The 16454-nt window shown below is 42.4% G+C and overlaps 1 protein-coding gene across 3 annotated transcripts in view; it reads left to right on the top strand.

Annotated features, from left to right (window-relative positions):
- Positions 1-16454, top strand: part of UBE4B (ubiquitination factor E4B) — a 111562-nt gene that overhangs the window by 78114 nt on the left and 16994 nt on the right. For all 3 annotated transcript variants that reach the window (XM_027110246.1, XM_027110248.1, XM_027110247.1), the window contains 6 exons: positions 887-986; positions 2258-2385; positions 6688-6786; positions 7496-7731; positions 13626-13752; positions 15399-15543. In XM_027110246.1, coding sequence (XP_026966047.1) covers positions 887-986; positions 2258-2385; positions 6688-6786; positions 7496-7731; positions 13626-13752; positions 15399-15543 — 835 coding nt within the window. The remainder of the gene's footprint in view (positions 1-886; positions 987-2257; positions 2386-6687; positions 6787-7495; positions 7732-13625; positions 13753-15398; positions 15544-16454) is intronic.

The following is a 16454-nucleotide window of genomic DNA, read 5'->3' as shown; positions in this document are numbered from 1 at the left end:
AGCGGGGGCTGCTCTTCGTTGTCGTGCACGGGCTTCTCATTGTGGTGACTTCTCTTATTGCAGAGCACAGGCCTCTAGGTGCGTGGGCTTCAGTAGTTGTGGCACGCAGGCTCAGTAGTTGTGGCTCGCGGGTTCTAGAGAGCAGGCTCAGTAGTTGTGGCACACGGGCTTAGCTGTCAGTAGTTGTGGCACACGGGCTTAGCTGCTCCACGGCATGTGGGATCTTTCCGGACCAGGGCTCGAACCTGTGTCCCCTGCATTGGTAGGCAGATTTTTAACCGCTGCACCACCAGGGAAGTCGCTAGGAAATGTACTTTTAAAGAAGTTATTGCCCCCTAGTTTCCTACACAATGTTTTGATAGAAAGGGTTGACATAGTGTTAAGTGAGCCAGTCTTTAAAATATGCAGCATATTACATGATCAGGGAAGGCTTTACCTGTCTGACAGGTGATATTTGAGGAGATACCTGAAGGGAGTGAAGGAGCAAGTCGCAAAGGTAACCTCAGAGAAGAGCATTCCAAGCAGAAGGAAAAGTGTCCTTAGTAAAGTAGCCTTTTGTTTTGGGTAATTGAATAGGCATAGTAACCTTGCATTTTCTCCCTCCCAGAAAAACAGGGAACAATGTATTTCCTTCCAAAAGTAATGATTCCTGTATTTCATCAAATCTAAAATGCCATCCACTTTAAGACATCGTTTTGTTGGGAATCAGTAAGAAAGAAAAATACTGCCAATTTAGCCATAACTTGCCACTGAGTTTGGTGATGCTGACATGGGGGGAGAGAGGGAACATGTGTCTGAGAGTCAGTAACATGGTGAAAATGAACAGATAAGGTGGGTGATGGATCTCTGTGTCTTCTTTCATTTGACTGTTAGTCTTCAATTTCAGAACTGTGGAAGATTTGAAAAACAATGAAAGCCAATGGAAAGACTCCCCACTGGCAGCTAGACACCGTGAAATGCTGAAGCGCTGCAAAACTCAGCTTAAGGTTTGTATCATTAATTGGGATAATTATACACCAGCCTCATAATGGTAATTTTCCCACCAGAATATGCGCCTTGAATGAGCAGTTTAATGTCTTCAGTTTTTCTCATTATTCTCTTCCCCCCAAGATAAAAATGGTACATTTAAAAACTTGTGGATAGTTTCTATGTATATTTAAATCTCAGGATAGAAAATGCCTATGCCTATGCCAATGACAATATGAATTCTTAATGGATTTTATCATCCTCAGTTGAACATCACCTCCCTTTCCTTGCCTTGTGCAAGATCCTCCCCATCTGCTAACCCTCGCCCCCGCACCTCAAAACACACACAACTCCAGTTTGTCCAGCCACGCATTTTCATGATGTTTGACAAAGTGGATTTGTGGTAGTGGAAAGATCTCTTTGCTTTGCCCCTCATTGTTCGTTTAATTGAAAATGATCCATCGTATAGAACCTAACTGCAGATGGGAAGATTTCTGCTTATGAGACATAGCTGGGAACAAATGCTAGCTAAGGTTGTACAAGGGAAGCACAGACAGCAAATTTATGCATTTTTCATTTATGCATTTTTATGTTCACATTACAAAGCTGAGTGTTAGCTGGTCGTGTTTTTTCTTGATTAGTAGGATGATGTGTAGACATTTTACCTGACTTAGATTTCTGGTACAAGTTAAGATTTCAGTTTTATCTATCTATACAGTAGACCTCTTTGAGATGCTGAAAAAGCTGGGGGCTCTTTTCTGGGGTCTATAGACCCCCTAAGCACTCCAGAGATAGGTTTCAAGAAGCCTATAAACTGTTTATATGCAATGTGTGCTCACGTGTGTGTTTAAACTCACAGCGATACTCTGGAGGGGTATCATACCCTTGGTGGACAAGCATTTTGCCCAAGAGCAGCTTTTCAGCTCAATGCTGACCTGGCACTGAGATGCGGATTTGTCTGGCTCTTCTCAGTAACCATCCCTGACTTCCGAAGGGCCTCCCCCATCAGGTTATTTGAATATGGCAGTGACAGCCTAACCTTTTTCAGCACTAACTGTGTGCTAGGTTCTGTGCCCAGTGATTCGCATGGCATGCCTTTTCTTTCTCTTAGAACAGAGAAAGAGAAAGCTCTTGAGACATGACCAGCATCTTACAGGCAGTTAGCAAGGAAGCTCTTGAAGCTCTAGAGCCTAGGTTTCCCATCTCCTTGCCCATTCCCTGCCCAATCACGCTGCAGGTACTTAGCCACCAACTAATTAATCTATGGGTGGGGACATACCTGCTTCCGCAGAAACTGGTACGATGCAAGGCCTGTGCTGATGCTGGTTTACTTGACGAGAGCTTCCTGAGAAGATGTCTGAATTTTTACGGCCTTCTCATTCAGCTGCTGCTCCGCATCCTGGACCCTGCCTATCCCGAGTGAGTGTGCTCTGTCCTCTTCACGCCGGCTGCACTCCCCAGGCTGTGTTGTCTTTATTGTTCTTCAAAGCCAATACCTAAGACAAGACCCTTACGTTATTAAGAATTCATTTCCAGGTTGTACTTATATAGAAAGTAGTAATTTTTGTTGTTGTTGTTGTTGTTGCGCGGGCCTCTCACCGTTATGGCCTCTCCCGTTGCGGAGCACAGGCTCTGGACACGCAGGCTCAGTGGCCACAGCTAACGGGCCCAGCCGCTCCGCGGCATGTGGGATCTTCCCGGACCGGGGCACGAACCCGCGTCCCCTGCATCGGCAGGCGGACTCTCAACCACTGCACCACTAGGGAAGCCCGAAAGTAGTAGTATTAATAAATATTTTCGGGGACTTCCCTGGCAGTCCAGTGGTTAAAATTCCACACTCCCAATGCAGGGGGCATGGGTTCGACCCCTGGTTGGGAAACTAAGATCCCCACATGCCGCATGGCGCGGCCTGGGGAAAAAAATAAATAAGTAAGTAAATATTTTCCTTGGAATTAGTTACAGTAATAAGGGACTGTCAACACCTATTAAATTATTAATTTTGACATAGTGCTTTTTAAAAATTGGCTATAAAATCTTCAGGGTTTTTTGTTGTTGTTCTGGGGGTTTTTTTGTTTTTGCTTTTATTTATTTATTTAGTTAGTTAATTTTGGCTGCATTGGGTCTTCGTTGCTGCACGCAGGCTTTCTCTAGTTGCCACGAGAGGGGGCTACTCTTCGTTGCGGTGCACGGGCTTCTCATTGAAGTGGCTTCTCTTGTGGAGCACAGGCTCTAGGCGCGCGGGTTTCAGTAGTTGTGGCATGTGGGCTCAGTAGTTGTGGCTCGCAGGCTCAGTGGTTGTGACACACGGACTTAGTTGCTCTGTGGCATGTGGGATCGTCCTGGACCAGGGCTCGAACCCGTGTCCCCTGCATTGGCAGGCGGATTCTTATCCACTGCGCCACCAGGGAAGCCTCGCTTTTCTTTATTTTTTTTAATTGAAGTAGAGTTGATTTACAGTGTTGTGCCAGTCTCTGCTATACAGCAAAGTGACTCAGTTACTCATATATAGACATTCTTTTCTTTTTTAATATTCTTTTCCATTATGGTTTATCACAGGATAGTGAATATAGTTCCCTGTGTTTATACAGTAGGACCTTGTTGTTTATCCATCCTATATTTAATAGTTTACATCTGCTAATCCCACACTCCCAATCCTTCCTTCCCCCACCCCCCTCCCCCTTGGCAACCACAAGTCTGTTCTCTATGCCAGTGAGTCTGTTTCTGTTTTGTAGATGGGTTCATTTGTGCCATGTTTTAGATTCCACGTATGAGTGATACCATATGGTATTTGTCTTTCTCTTTCTGACTTCCTTCACTTAACATGATAATCTCTAGTTGCATCCATGTTGCTGCAAATGGCATTATTTTGTTCTTTTTTATGGCTAAATAGTATTCCATTGTATATATATGTACCACATCTTCTTTATCCATTCATCTGTCAATGAACATTTAGGTTTTTTCCATGACTTGGCTATTGTGAATAGTGCTGCTGTGAACGTAGGGGTGCATGTATCTTTTTGAATTATAGTTTTGTCCAGGTATATGCCCAGGAGTGGGATTGCTGGATCATATGGTGATTCTATTTTTAGTTTTTTGAGGAATCTTCATACTGTTATCCACAGTGACTGCACCAACTTACATTCCCACCAACAGCGTAGGAGGGTTCCCTTTTCTTTACACCCTCTCCAGCATTTGTTATTTGTAGACTTTTTCATGATGGCCATTCTGACCTTTGTGAGGTGGTACCTCATTGTAGTTTTGATTTGCATTTCTCTAATAATTAGCAATGATGAACATCTTTTCATGTGCCTACTGGCCATCTGTATGTCTTCTTTGGAGAAGTGTCTATTAAGGTCTTCTGCCCATTTTTCAATTGTGTTGTTTGATTTTTTTTGTTGTTGAGTTGTATGAGTTTGTATATTTTGGAGATTAAGCCCTTGTCTGTCACATCACTTGCAGATACTTTTCTCCCATTCCATAGGTTGTCTTTTCATTTGATTTTTATGGTTTCCTTTGCTGTGCAAAAGCTTGTAAATTTGATTAGGTCCCATTTGTTTATTTTTGTTTTTATTTCTATTGCCTTGGGAGACTGACCTAAGAAAACATTGGTATGATTTATATCAGAGAATGCTTTGCCTATGCTCTCTTCTAGGATTTTATGGTGTCATGTCTTATGTTTAGGTCTTTAAGACATTTTGAGTTTATTTTTTTTCATGGAGTGAGGGAGTGTTCTAATTTCATTGATTTACATGCAGCTCTCCAACTTTCCCAGCATCGCTTGCTGAAGAGACTGTTTCCCATTTTACATTCTTGGAAAATTGGCTATAAAATCTTTGATTGATAGAAAAGGAAATTGGAAGCTAAACGCTGGAGTTAACAGGATATTAGGTCCCCCTAGACACTGGGTCCAGGCAAATCCCTAGCGAATTCAGAGAATGAGCTGAGAACATTCTTGATCTCTTTATCATCACCTGGACAGCTCCTCCAGGCAGCCATTTTTGTTTTATTTGTTATTATTTTATGGTTATTATGAAATCTCAGGATCACCAATGTTGGTGAGGTTGGCCCAAGCCCCCTGCAGGAGTGGAAAATATTGGGTTGGCCAAAAGGTTCGTTCAGTTTTTTCCGTAAGATGGCTCTAGTAGCACTTAGTTGTCTTTAACTTCATTCGAAACAATTTTGTTAGGTTGTATGTGACAGCTGTCATATCAGCGTGCATTTAAAAAAAGACATCAGAATTGGTGAATTTTTGTGTAGCCATTTTAATATTGAAGATGGAAGGAAAAAAGTCACATTTTCAGCATATCATGCTTTATTATTTCAAGAAAGGTAAAAACGCAGCTGAAACGCAAAAAAAGATTTGTGCAGTGTATGGAGAAGGTGCTGTGACTGATCGAATGTTGTCAGAAGTGGTTTGCGAAGATTCGTGCTGGAGATTTCTCACTGGATGACACTCCCGGTCGGATAGACCAGTTGAAGTTGATAGAGATCAAATCAAGACATTAACTGAGAACAATCAATGTTATACCACGTGGGAGATAGCCGCATACTCAAAATATCCAAATCAAGCGTTGGAAATCATTTGCACCAACTTGGTTATGTTAATTGCTTTGATGTTTGGATTCCACATAAGTTAAGCAAAAAAAACCTTCTTGACTGTATTTCCGAATGCCATTCTCTACTTAAACGTAATGAAAATGTTCCGTTTTTAAAACAAATTGTGACGGGCAATGAAAAGTGGATACTGTGCAGTAATGTGGAATGGAAGAGATCGTGGGGAAGCAAAATGGACCACCACCAACTACACCAAAGGCCGGTCTTCATCCAAAGAAGGTGATGTTGTGTATATGGTGGGACTGGAAGGGAGTCCTCTATCATGAGCTCCTTCTGGAAAACCAAACGATTAATTCCAACAAGTACTGCTCCCAGTTAGATCAACTGAAAGCAGCACTCAACAAAAAACGTGCGGAATTAGTCAACAGAAAACGCATAATCTTCCATCAGGATAATGCAAGACCGCATGTTTCTTTGATGACCAGACAAAAACTGTTACAGCTTGGCTGGGAAGTTCTGATTCATCTGCCGTATTCACCAGACATTGCACCTCTGGATTTGAATTTATTTCGGTCTTTACAAAATTCTCTTAATGGAAAAAATTTCAATTCCCTGGAAGACTGTAAAAGGCACCTGGAACAGTTCTTTGCTCAAAAAGATAAAAAGTTTTGGGAAGATGGAATTATGAAGTTGCCTGAAAAATGGCAGAAGGTAGTGGTGAAGACGTTGTTCAATAAAGTTCTTGGTGAAAATGAAAAATGTGTCTTTTATTTTTACTTAAAAACCGAAGGCACTTTTTGGCCAACCCAATAGTATTTAAAGTACATGTGTAGCTCTGTTGTCTCAAACAGTTTGAGTTCCATAAAATGACCAAACATGACCCTTTTATTTCCTTCACATTTATTGCATTAATCTTAATGCAATAAATAAAAATCAAGAAAAGGAAAAATGAAAATGTTTCACGTCCACCCTAGCCTATCCCTGTCTTCATTATTCCCTGTTCATTTCTGGTTGTAGTTTCTTTGCCTGTGCACTTTTTACATAGTTCTGTTATAGAATGAGAGCTTTTTCCAAGTGAAACACTTACTTGTGTTGGTAGTATAATATTCCTTGTAGTCTGATGTGTCATGATTTCATTTTGTAACCTGTACTTCTTCTCTTTGACAGCATCACGCTGCCTTTAAGTGCAGATGTCCCCAAGGTATTTGCAGCATTGCCTGAGTTTTATGTAGAAGATGTTGCTGAATTTTTATTTTTTATTGTACAGTAAGTCCCATTCCCATATTACATAGTTCTAATATGTGTTTATATTTAATATGTACATTATATTATGAACCTCCATCTTATGCCACTGCTTTAACCGAATGCTGCCTGGAGACTGGAAAAATAAATCCGGCTGTGGCATCCAGCCAATTCCAGTAATAACTCAAGACAGAGGAGGATTAACAGTGCTGGTAATAATGTGCTCTGTGAAAAGTGAGTCGAATTGTGTGTCTGAGAAACAAGGAGAAAACCGTTTATAAATATCTGAGTGAACATTCAAAAGCCAGAAATACCCACCTCTATATTTTGTACCAAAATTTTTCTCAATTGTAAAATTAGAGAATGCTTACAAAGAAATATGTTGAGTGTACAACCAATATTTGAACTTTGAAAAAATGAAAACAGCTCCATCAAAATATTTTTTAAAGTCTTTTTGGTCGTGAAGATCTTTTGTAAAATTCACCTATGATTTAATCATACCTTTGGTTTATTTTCTAAAACATAAGTTAATATAACATGCTATGGCCAATAGACACAATGGGTTTTAAATCTACCTAGTTGTAATGGGGATAGTCACCTTAAACTCAGCAAGTTAAAGGGAATTCCGTGTCCTGGCTCCTAGACCTATTCGTCCCCTTCCTTGCCTAATGACACCAGCATCCACCCGTGTTTTCTCAGAGCTTTACTACCTGTTCCTCTCACCTCTCTTCAGATACTCTCCTCAGGTGCTTTATGAGCCCTGTACTCAGGATATTGTGATGTTCCTCGTTGTGATGTTGTGTAACCAGAACTACATCCGAAATCCATATCTGGTGGCCAAACTCGTAGAAGTCATGTTTATGACTAACCCTGCTGTTCAGCCACGGACCCAGAAGTTTTTTGAAATGATTGAGAACCATCCTCTCTCCACCAAGCTGTTGGTCCCTTCCCTGATGAAGTTTTATACAGGTAGGTTCCTGATGTGTACAGGTGGGCAAGGTCGTCTAAAGCCAGTGGTTGAAGTTGTTCTAAACCTGTTACCTAATATTCTGACATCGGCTTAAGTATGACCCACTAATACACTGCCAGCAGAGCATAAACTGTTGGTTATTTTTCCCCTGAGTTGTGGAAATATTACACTGACCACTCTATATACTAGTCCCTGATGATTCAGTGAGATCCATTGAAAGTCAGATGGGTAACACTGAGATCAAGTTGGTGTTTTTATCTGAAACTACCTGGGTCATTTTAGCTTTTAACTTACAACATTAGTTTCGCAACACCGTCCTATAACCCAGAGTTTCAAAACTGGGTAAAACCAGTAGCTTGTTAAAAATGCTTATTCTTGGAGATCCCACTCAAACCGACAGAATCAGGATCTCTGAGAGTCACTCATTGACTAATTCTGTACATTCATCCAATGCCTGCTATTTGCCAGGCACTGTTCTAGGTGCTAGGCGACACTGGTGAACAAAATTGAGAATGTATCAGGCACTCTGCAAGGAGGTCTTCCTCTTCTGGTTGAATTGTATTCCAAATTTTCATTTTTAATTTGGCTTTTGAACTGCAAATGTGTTTTCATAAAGCCCATTACTTAGGGGACGCATTCACCTGTTCTCTACCAAAGGCACAGGATTATACAGATGGAACATTTTCCCTCCAGTTTGTATGTTTCTCAGGAAAGGAAGTGTGTTGTCTGTCTTCTTTTTATTTATTTATTTATTTATTTATTTTTGGCTGTGTTGGGTGTTCGTTGCTGCGTGCAGGCTTTCTCTAGCTGCGGCAAGCGGGGGCTACTCTTCATTGTGGTGTGCGGGCTTCTCATTGCAGTGGCTTCTCTTGTTGCGGAGCACAAACTTTAGGCACACGGATTTCAGTAGTTGTGGCATGTGGGCTCAGTAGTTGTGGCTTGTGGGCTCAGTAGTTGTGGATCGTGCGGGCTCAGTAGTTGTGGCACGTGGGCTTAGTGGTTCCACGGCATGTGGGATCTTCCCGGACCAGGGCTCGAACCTGTGTCCCCTGCATTGGCAGGTGGATTCTTAACCACTGCGCCATCAGGGAAGCCCTTGTCTGTCTTCTTATCTTCTATTGAACCTAGCACGTTCTGAGCACCCATTTAACAGAATGTACTCGCCATGCTCTTAGAAGAAACACTAGCCTCCCGGAGCACAGTCCATTGTTGTTCACGGCGGCAGCAGCGGTTTGAGGATTCCTCTGTGTTCAGTGACAACCACCCCTTCCCTGTAGACCAAGACCTGCTCCTGCTTGTTTTGGGCTGGTGCTGACATCTCTCTGTGTGTGCTTCTGAGGCTCAAGAACCTGTCTACCTCCTTTCCCCTTTGTCACTATTATCTTATGTCACCTACTAGGAGATTCTCTCCTTCCCCAAGCCTGCCTATCCTCTTAAACCTAAACAAGTATGCAGGCCTCTTGAAGTTTTGTTAACATGCTCACCTTGGCAACAGCAGAACACTCCTGGGTAAAAGGCCCCCGCTTGGCTCTTCTGTCCTTCTCTTACCTCTCAGCCCTGGTAGGAGAGGACCACGGGCCATTCCAGGTACAAGTGGTACATCACCCGTGTACAGGACGGGACCTTGTATGGTCTCTTGCACCTGTCAGGCTTACCTGAATTGAAGGTAATTCTGCATTTCTTAAAATAATGATGAGGTACTACCTCTTTTCACCTGTTAAATTTATTTTTAAGATGGGAATACCTAGTGCTAATATGGTTGTAGGGAAATAAACGAACCTGCAAGTCTGTTTCATCTCCTCTGTAGCTCGTGTGTAGAATTAGTGCTATGAAACTCTCTTAAGAATGTAAATTGGTAAAGCCTTTCTGGAAGGCAAATTGGCAGTCCACACCAAAGCCTTTTATCTTCCATATCAGTCAAGGCCCAGTTAGGATAACCTGCTGGTTAGTTTAAGAGAGAGAATTTAACATAAGGAACTGGTGAAATAGGTAGTGGAAGACAGAAAAGGCAAATAAGGAACACTGGGGTAGTACAGATTGTCGGTGCAGGGAGCAGCCATCATCTGTCCCTAGGACTGGGGGAACCAAGGGAAAAGGCTGGGGTTATGGGATTCTAGTGCCTCAAATTAGTGCTTAGACAGAACTGGGACCCAGGCCTGAGGAAGCATGCTGGCCAGCTGGTGCTGGTGTCTCTGAGGGCATGTGGGATTCCTGGTCCTGCGAGTGTGGAACAAAGCTGGAAACAAGCCAGCTGCTGCTGCTGGGCTGGAGAGTCCATGATGGGAGCAGCAAGCCAACAGAGGTCCAAGTCCCTTCTTCAGTTTTCCAGCTCCCCTGCAGCGCCTCCTGTTGGCGAGCCTAACAGGGGGCCAGCCGGCAAAGGGAAACTTAAGAGTCCCAGCGTCAGTATCACAAAGCCAAGTATAAAGGGTGGATTTGGGGGGACCTCCCTGGTGGCCCAGTGGTTAAGACTCCGTCCTCCCAATGCAAGGGTCCAGGTTCGATCCCTGGTCAGGGAACTAGATCCCACGTGCATGCCGCACCTAAGAGTTACATGCCGCAACTAAGGAGTCCAGTGCTGCAACTAAGACCTGGCGCGACCAAAGAAATAAATAAATAAATGTCTTTTAAAAAAAAAATTGGTGGATTTGGGGCTGAGAGACAGCAGCTAAATAATGAGTACACCCTCTTACATGTAAATTTCATTCATAGTAATCGATTCTGTGGGAATAAATATAAATGTCTATAAATGTTTATAACAGCGTTCACTGTGTTAGTATTTATAATGCGGTACAGTGAGAGTATTAAAAACAACCTAAATTCCTGCCAATTGTGGGTCAGTTAAGTAAATTATAGTGTATCCATACGGTGGGTCTATGGGAACCATGAAAAATAGTGTGTTATTTACAGTACGTGGTTAAGTAATAAAAAGTAAAGAAAATGCCATGTAATGGAACAATATGTCAAGTATGACCACATTTTGGTACACGTATATATTACAGAAAAAAGTATGGGAGAGTATACGCCAAAATATTAACAGTGAATTGGTTATTTATGAATGGTAGAACTGTGGGTAGTTTGTGGTGTTTTTTTAAAATTATCTGAACATCTTAATTATTCTACAATAAACATGCATTGTTAGTATTAAAAAAAAAAATTTTTAGTTAAGTGGATTTTGTACTCAGATAGTGCCCTGGGCCTGTCACTGTGGCTCTGGTATAAAGAACAGGGCTGGGCCTCTTGCCTGTGAGACCAGTGCTGGGCCTGGGGGGCCCCCCACCGGTAAGATTCCAGGAGCTGGTGGGCGGGTGTTGTTTTTCCTTTCCCCCTTGCCACCAAGCAGTGTGCCCTCTGGCCCTGGGCCACCTCTGTGGTGGTCCATGGGTATTAGATGATACCCATGCTAATAATAGCCACTGCTTATTGAACATTTACTAATCCTTTCACTAAATCCACACGGCAGTCCTCAAGATGGGTGCTATAAATATCTCCATTTTACGAATGAGGAAACTGCAGCTTAGAAAGGTCAAGAAGCTTGCTGAAGGTAAACAGCCAGTGAGTGGCAGCGGCCTCAGCAGCCGGGCATTAGCACAGGTGCTCCTCCAGTTACCACGGGCCCTGCGCCAAGGGAGCCCTGCCACGGGCGTGGTGGACACTCCCCACGTGTCCATCAAATCCATGTTAAGTCCTGCTGACTGAGGTCCTGGCTCCTGAGCACGGCTGACTCTCAGACACGAATTAGAGATTGATCTCTGGAACAGTCTCCTCTTTTACACCCCAGAGAGGGTATTCTAGCTTAGACAATACTTAAGATCAAATGTTTGTTCCAAAAATAAAACTGAGTTTCAAAAATAAGAGTATTTTATTTGTACCACAGCAGTCAGTGCCTTAAGGACCAGCTCTCAAAACTTGGCTACTCAGAACCAGGAAGAACACTGATAACCAAGACTTACCTTCAAGACTGTTCTCTTCCCCACGCTGATCTGAATCAGCAAAGCCAGCGTTAGCCCAAGTAGATTCGATCTCTAATTCAACAAATACGTACGGAGCTCCTACTGCGGGTCAGCTTTGGTGTTGCTGCCAGGGCCTAGCGGTGAGGACCCCAAATCCCCGCCATCACCAGTCAGGCACCCTAGCTGGGAGACAGACACTGAACCCATAAATGAGGTAATTCCAGAGAGTGAGTGTGAGAGGAAGGCCTGGTGCTGCTTTAAGAAGCATAGTCAGGGGAGGTCTCTGAGGAGATGACTTTGGAGTAATGTTGAAAATGAGACCCAAGAGGGGACAATAAGCAGATCTCAGCCACAGTGTGCAGACAGTGAGGACAGCAAGTGTAAAGGCCCTGAAGCCTGAGCAGCCTAGTGAATCAAGCCAGAAGACTCATGACGGGGGAGCAACTACCAGGGACAGTTCATTGCAGGCCTCTCAGAACTAGGACTTGAGAATTAGAACTTGGGCTGATGCAGTTTGAGGGAACATTAGGAATGAATTTTCTTTTAATGTTGGGAGAGATGTATATTGATGGGTAGTAAGTTAACGGTCATTACTTAGCCTCTGCTCTGTTCAGGATACAGTACAGGTGTTATGAGCCATTTAGAGCCTTGACCAGGCTTTGTCAGCCCCCGGTGTTCTTCTCCTGTGGACTCTGCTGAATCAGCCCTCCATGCTTTAGTTCACATTTTTATACAGTTAATAAAATGACACTTAGTTCAGCTTAAAGAAAGGTTGACCTAATGAATATATGTAAGTGCTTTTAGATCTTTTTACCGTAGGTCTTAGCTTATTCCTTTTATCTTTAAATAACTACTTTCCTTTTTAATCCCAAGAAACTGTTCATTGGCAAATATAGAAAATAGCAAAAGAGAAAATAAAAATCATTGATAATCTCTGCACTCAGAGAGAATCTGTTAACATTTTGCTCTGTATCTTTCGAGTCAATTTGTACATCATGTGTGTGAGTGTGTGTGTATTTTTTAATATGATTGGACCCAAACTGTATATTTTGTTTGGTAGCCTATGGTTTTCACTTAATATATCACAAATACCTTTTTGGGTTCTCTGTTGGGCACTTGGATTATTTATATTCTTTTCATATAAATAGTACTTTAATGAGTATCCTTGGAGATCAGTCTTTGAACATGTGTTTTCTTGAATAGAATTGGTGGGTCAGAAAGATGGGCATACTGATGGCTTGGTGATACATTTTGTAAAATTGTCTGTTCATCCCCACCAGCATTTATAGGGTGCCTTTTATCTTTTCTTTGAGTCGTACTGTCTTTACCTGACAGTTTTCCTTCTTTTTAAGATTTGTCATGAATTCAGGAATTTCTCATGCTTAAGCTGTTTGTCTTTTGGATAACTAAGTTTGATCTTTGTTCCATGTAAAAAGATACATGGATGATGGTAATTGGTAAATGAATGATGAGTACATAGAGATTTACTATGCTTTTCTCTACTTTTAGAACATCAATTATACAAAAGTAGTTAAAATAATAGTCACATTAAGTAGGTATGTGGCCCTTAATAAAACTTAACCCAATTTTTTTCCTGCTCAGGGATACTCATTTAAAGTTCTATGGAATTTCTATAAATTAGTAAGAAAATTGGGGGAGTTATGAGAATTCAGATTCTGGTCATGGGTGTTGCCAAGCTATTTTCCCAGCCCAGTTCCTTTTGTTATTGTGTCATTGCCAGACCTTGGTTGTGAAACTTTTGTCTTCAAAACCACCTCGTAATTTCTCTTCTGCCTTCCATGTGAGATATAGACAAGATTTTATCACATGTGTGATTTTGCAGATTTGTATTATTCATTCAATGACATTGTAGCAGCAATAACTGCTTTTAGAAAGGGAAGAAAGTACATATGCTTCAGTCCCTTGTCTTTCTTCTTTAGATGTTGAGCATACCGGAGCCACCAGCGAGTTCTATGACAAGTTCACCATTCGCTATCATATTAGCACCATTTTTAAAAGCCTTTGGCAAAATATAGCTCACCATGGCACCTTTATGGAGGAGTTCAAGTGAGTATTGGGCCCCTAATGTCACAGCTTGCTCTCTTGCAAATCACAGGTGGAGTGGCCGCTTAAAAACTTTCACAGCTGGGTTCTTGTTGACTGTTTGCTTGGTCTCAGCCTCCCTTAAGTTTTCCAGATGGTACTGCTAAATGTGAGTAGGGTTATCTAAATCTCTGTGCTTGACAGACATTGCTGAACTTTAGATTTTTCAAGATACTGTGGGCATGGTATACGTAGAGAAAGAATCTATAACTATTCTGAAATGATGTGTTTTTTGGTGTTTCCTGAGTACAGTATTAAATGAATTTGCAGAATGCCTGAAATGAGATCTTACAGTGCTCTTGAATATGATACCAAGCTTTAGAGTTAGAAATGTAAGGAGAACTTCAGATTCAGAAGCAGATAGGATAAGGCTGTCACTTGAAGTGACGTTCTTTGTAGTGAGGCCCTAGACCTTGATTAAGGGCTTTTCATTACCAACCTGAAATTTCGGTGACTACTTAAACCTGGACATTAGTAATTCCATCTAAGTTACTTTAAAAAGAAAAGTGCTTCAAATAGAAAGGTAGGTGAAAATATTGAACTCTTGAATTATTCTTCAGAAGAGATTTTATCCCATCTCCTTGGATCTTTTGCAGCCCATGTTCAGTCTTTGGTCAAGCCTAGCTGTCACTTGTTTACTGAGTTACTAGTCAACAGTATAAGTATGACCAGTGGAGTAGCCATTTGCTAGACACCTTTCTGCAGAGTAACCTCTTTAATTTAGTTATCTCCATGAACTGCTCTTGTCATCAGAATTACATTCCAGCAAAAAAAGCTTGGCATGAGCTTAGGAGACCAGGCAGGCCCACAGCTTCATCTGCCTGGAGAGTTCATCCTGAACTTGCCATGTTACTGAAATCCAGGCCTCTGCCCTTGTTCACAGGAACTTCTCTTCCCCGCACCCCCGGCATGGGCTCACTGCCCTCTGGTCACCCAGCAGTAGATCCTGAAGTGTAGCTCCTCTTTTCTCTACTAATCTGGCAGATACAGAGTCTAACAGGTGGGCCAAGCCATCTCAGCTCACCAGCAAGTCCCTCCATTATAATAGGATATGCAGGACAGTTCCAGAGATTGGAAACTTCTGTTTCCATAAAGTATGTTAATATCCTACTTTATCAGTATTACAGCTTCCACTTTTTCTTCAACCTGTCTTTCTTTATAATAAAGAAGAACTGTATCGGAAGTTCTCTTATCTCTTATATGTGGGTATTTGTGCTTTCCTTATATGTTGGGGAGTTTAAGCATATTTTCTTTTCTAGTCTGGAAGAGTGTTTTCTCTACTTAAAATTATTGAGGGAATGAGCTGGGGAGTGCTGGTAAATCCACTCTCTGGAGGGGGAGAAAAATCAGCATTTGCTGGTCGTCCAGGGTGTAAATACCACCACTGTTGCCATATTTGAGCTACCAAGGGAATTTGCTCGCAGAACTCTAGAATGTTAGGACTTGGCTCTCAGGAACCGTGCAGGGTGGCTGTAGCACATCGGTGGAATGAGCTTATCAATTAATACAGAAGAATGACAAGGTCTCAGGAGATGTGGGGCTGCAGCACCAGAGCTGCACCTCCGCTCCAGGGAAATGTGTGACCATGTACCGTGTAATTGCCTTTTTAGTTCCGGGAAGCAGTTTGTCCGCTATATAAACATGCTGATAAACGACACAACATTTTTGCTCGATGAAAGCCTGGAGTCTTTGAAGCGGATCCACGAAGTGCAAGAAGAGATGAAGAACAAAGAACAGTGGGACCAGCTGCCCCGGGTGAGGACACGGTCCAGGTGATGGGACAGCATCGCAGGGAAGCAGCCTTGGCCCCAGGCAGAGCCCTGCTGTGGGGGCTGCATCTGGGTCTGAAGGCTTAGGTCCGACAGACTTGTCGGTACTTGTTACCGTCCCACCTGTGGGCTTCTGTAAAGTTAGAGCCCAGGTTTGGGGTAGGAGGACCCTTAAACACTTGACCTAAAGTTAGGAAATGAGGTGAGAAGTCTTTGTCCTGAAAACTCTCTGTGCCTCTTTAACTTTCAAGGGCTGTTTCGGAGAAGAGCTTTTATTGTTGGAATATGTTAAGATGTAGGAAAGTAACTAGGAACTAAATCTCTAGGACTCTGCCTGCTAGTCAGGAATTCGGTTTGTTCGCATGATCTTCTTTGGACATCTGTGTGACTGACTCAGGAGGGCTCTGATGGGGTGTTTTTCCTCTCAGTACATCTTGGTTTTTATGTTCAGTTATAAACAGAAAAGAGGTCTGTTTTGCCAGGTTCCATGAGAAATTCCTGCTGTGCCAGTGACAGCACACTGCCCTCTCCTGACATTGATTGCCACCATTTAGACGATTCCCCGGTCAGTTATTAGGCCCTTCGCAGCTATTGGTGACTTCATATATTGCTTAGTTCTGCTCCTGGTTTTGTTAGGTTCAAAATCAGAACTGCTTTCCGGAAAGCTGGGAGGACCGCTTTTTCTTTACTTGCAGCAGCATTCTCGAGGTGAAGATAGTACTGAGGTTGTTCCAAAGCTGTGGAGTCAAAACTCTCTTAAACGTAGGCTGTCGAAGCACACTTAGGGAAGGCTTTCATTCCAAGTATTCCTGCAGCTTTGATGAGAATTTTACGTCTTACTGTAGCCAACATGCTTCAACTACAAACTTAAACCTTCTGGGGGGGCTTTGCGCAGAG

Source organism: Aethalodelphis obliquidens, unplaced genomic scaffold, assembly GCF_003676395.1.
Source record: "Aethalodelphis obliquidens isolate GAN/ISIS:26980383/991018 unplaced genomic scaffold, ASM367639v1 scaffold9, whole genome shotgun sequence".
NCBI classification, from domain to species: Eukaryota; Metazoa; Chordata; class Mammalia; order Artiodactyla; family Delphinidae; genus Aethalodelphis; species Aethalodelphis obliquidens.
The sequence above is the reverse complement of the archived record's forward strand: the minus strand, read 5'-3'. Positions and strand labels throughout refer to the sequence as shown.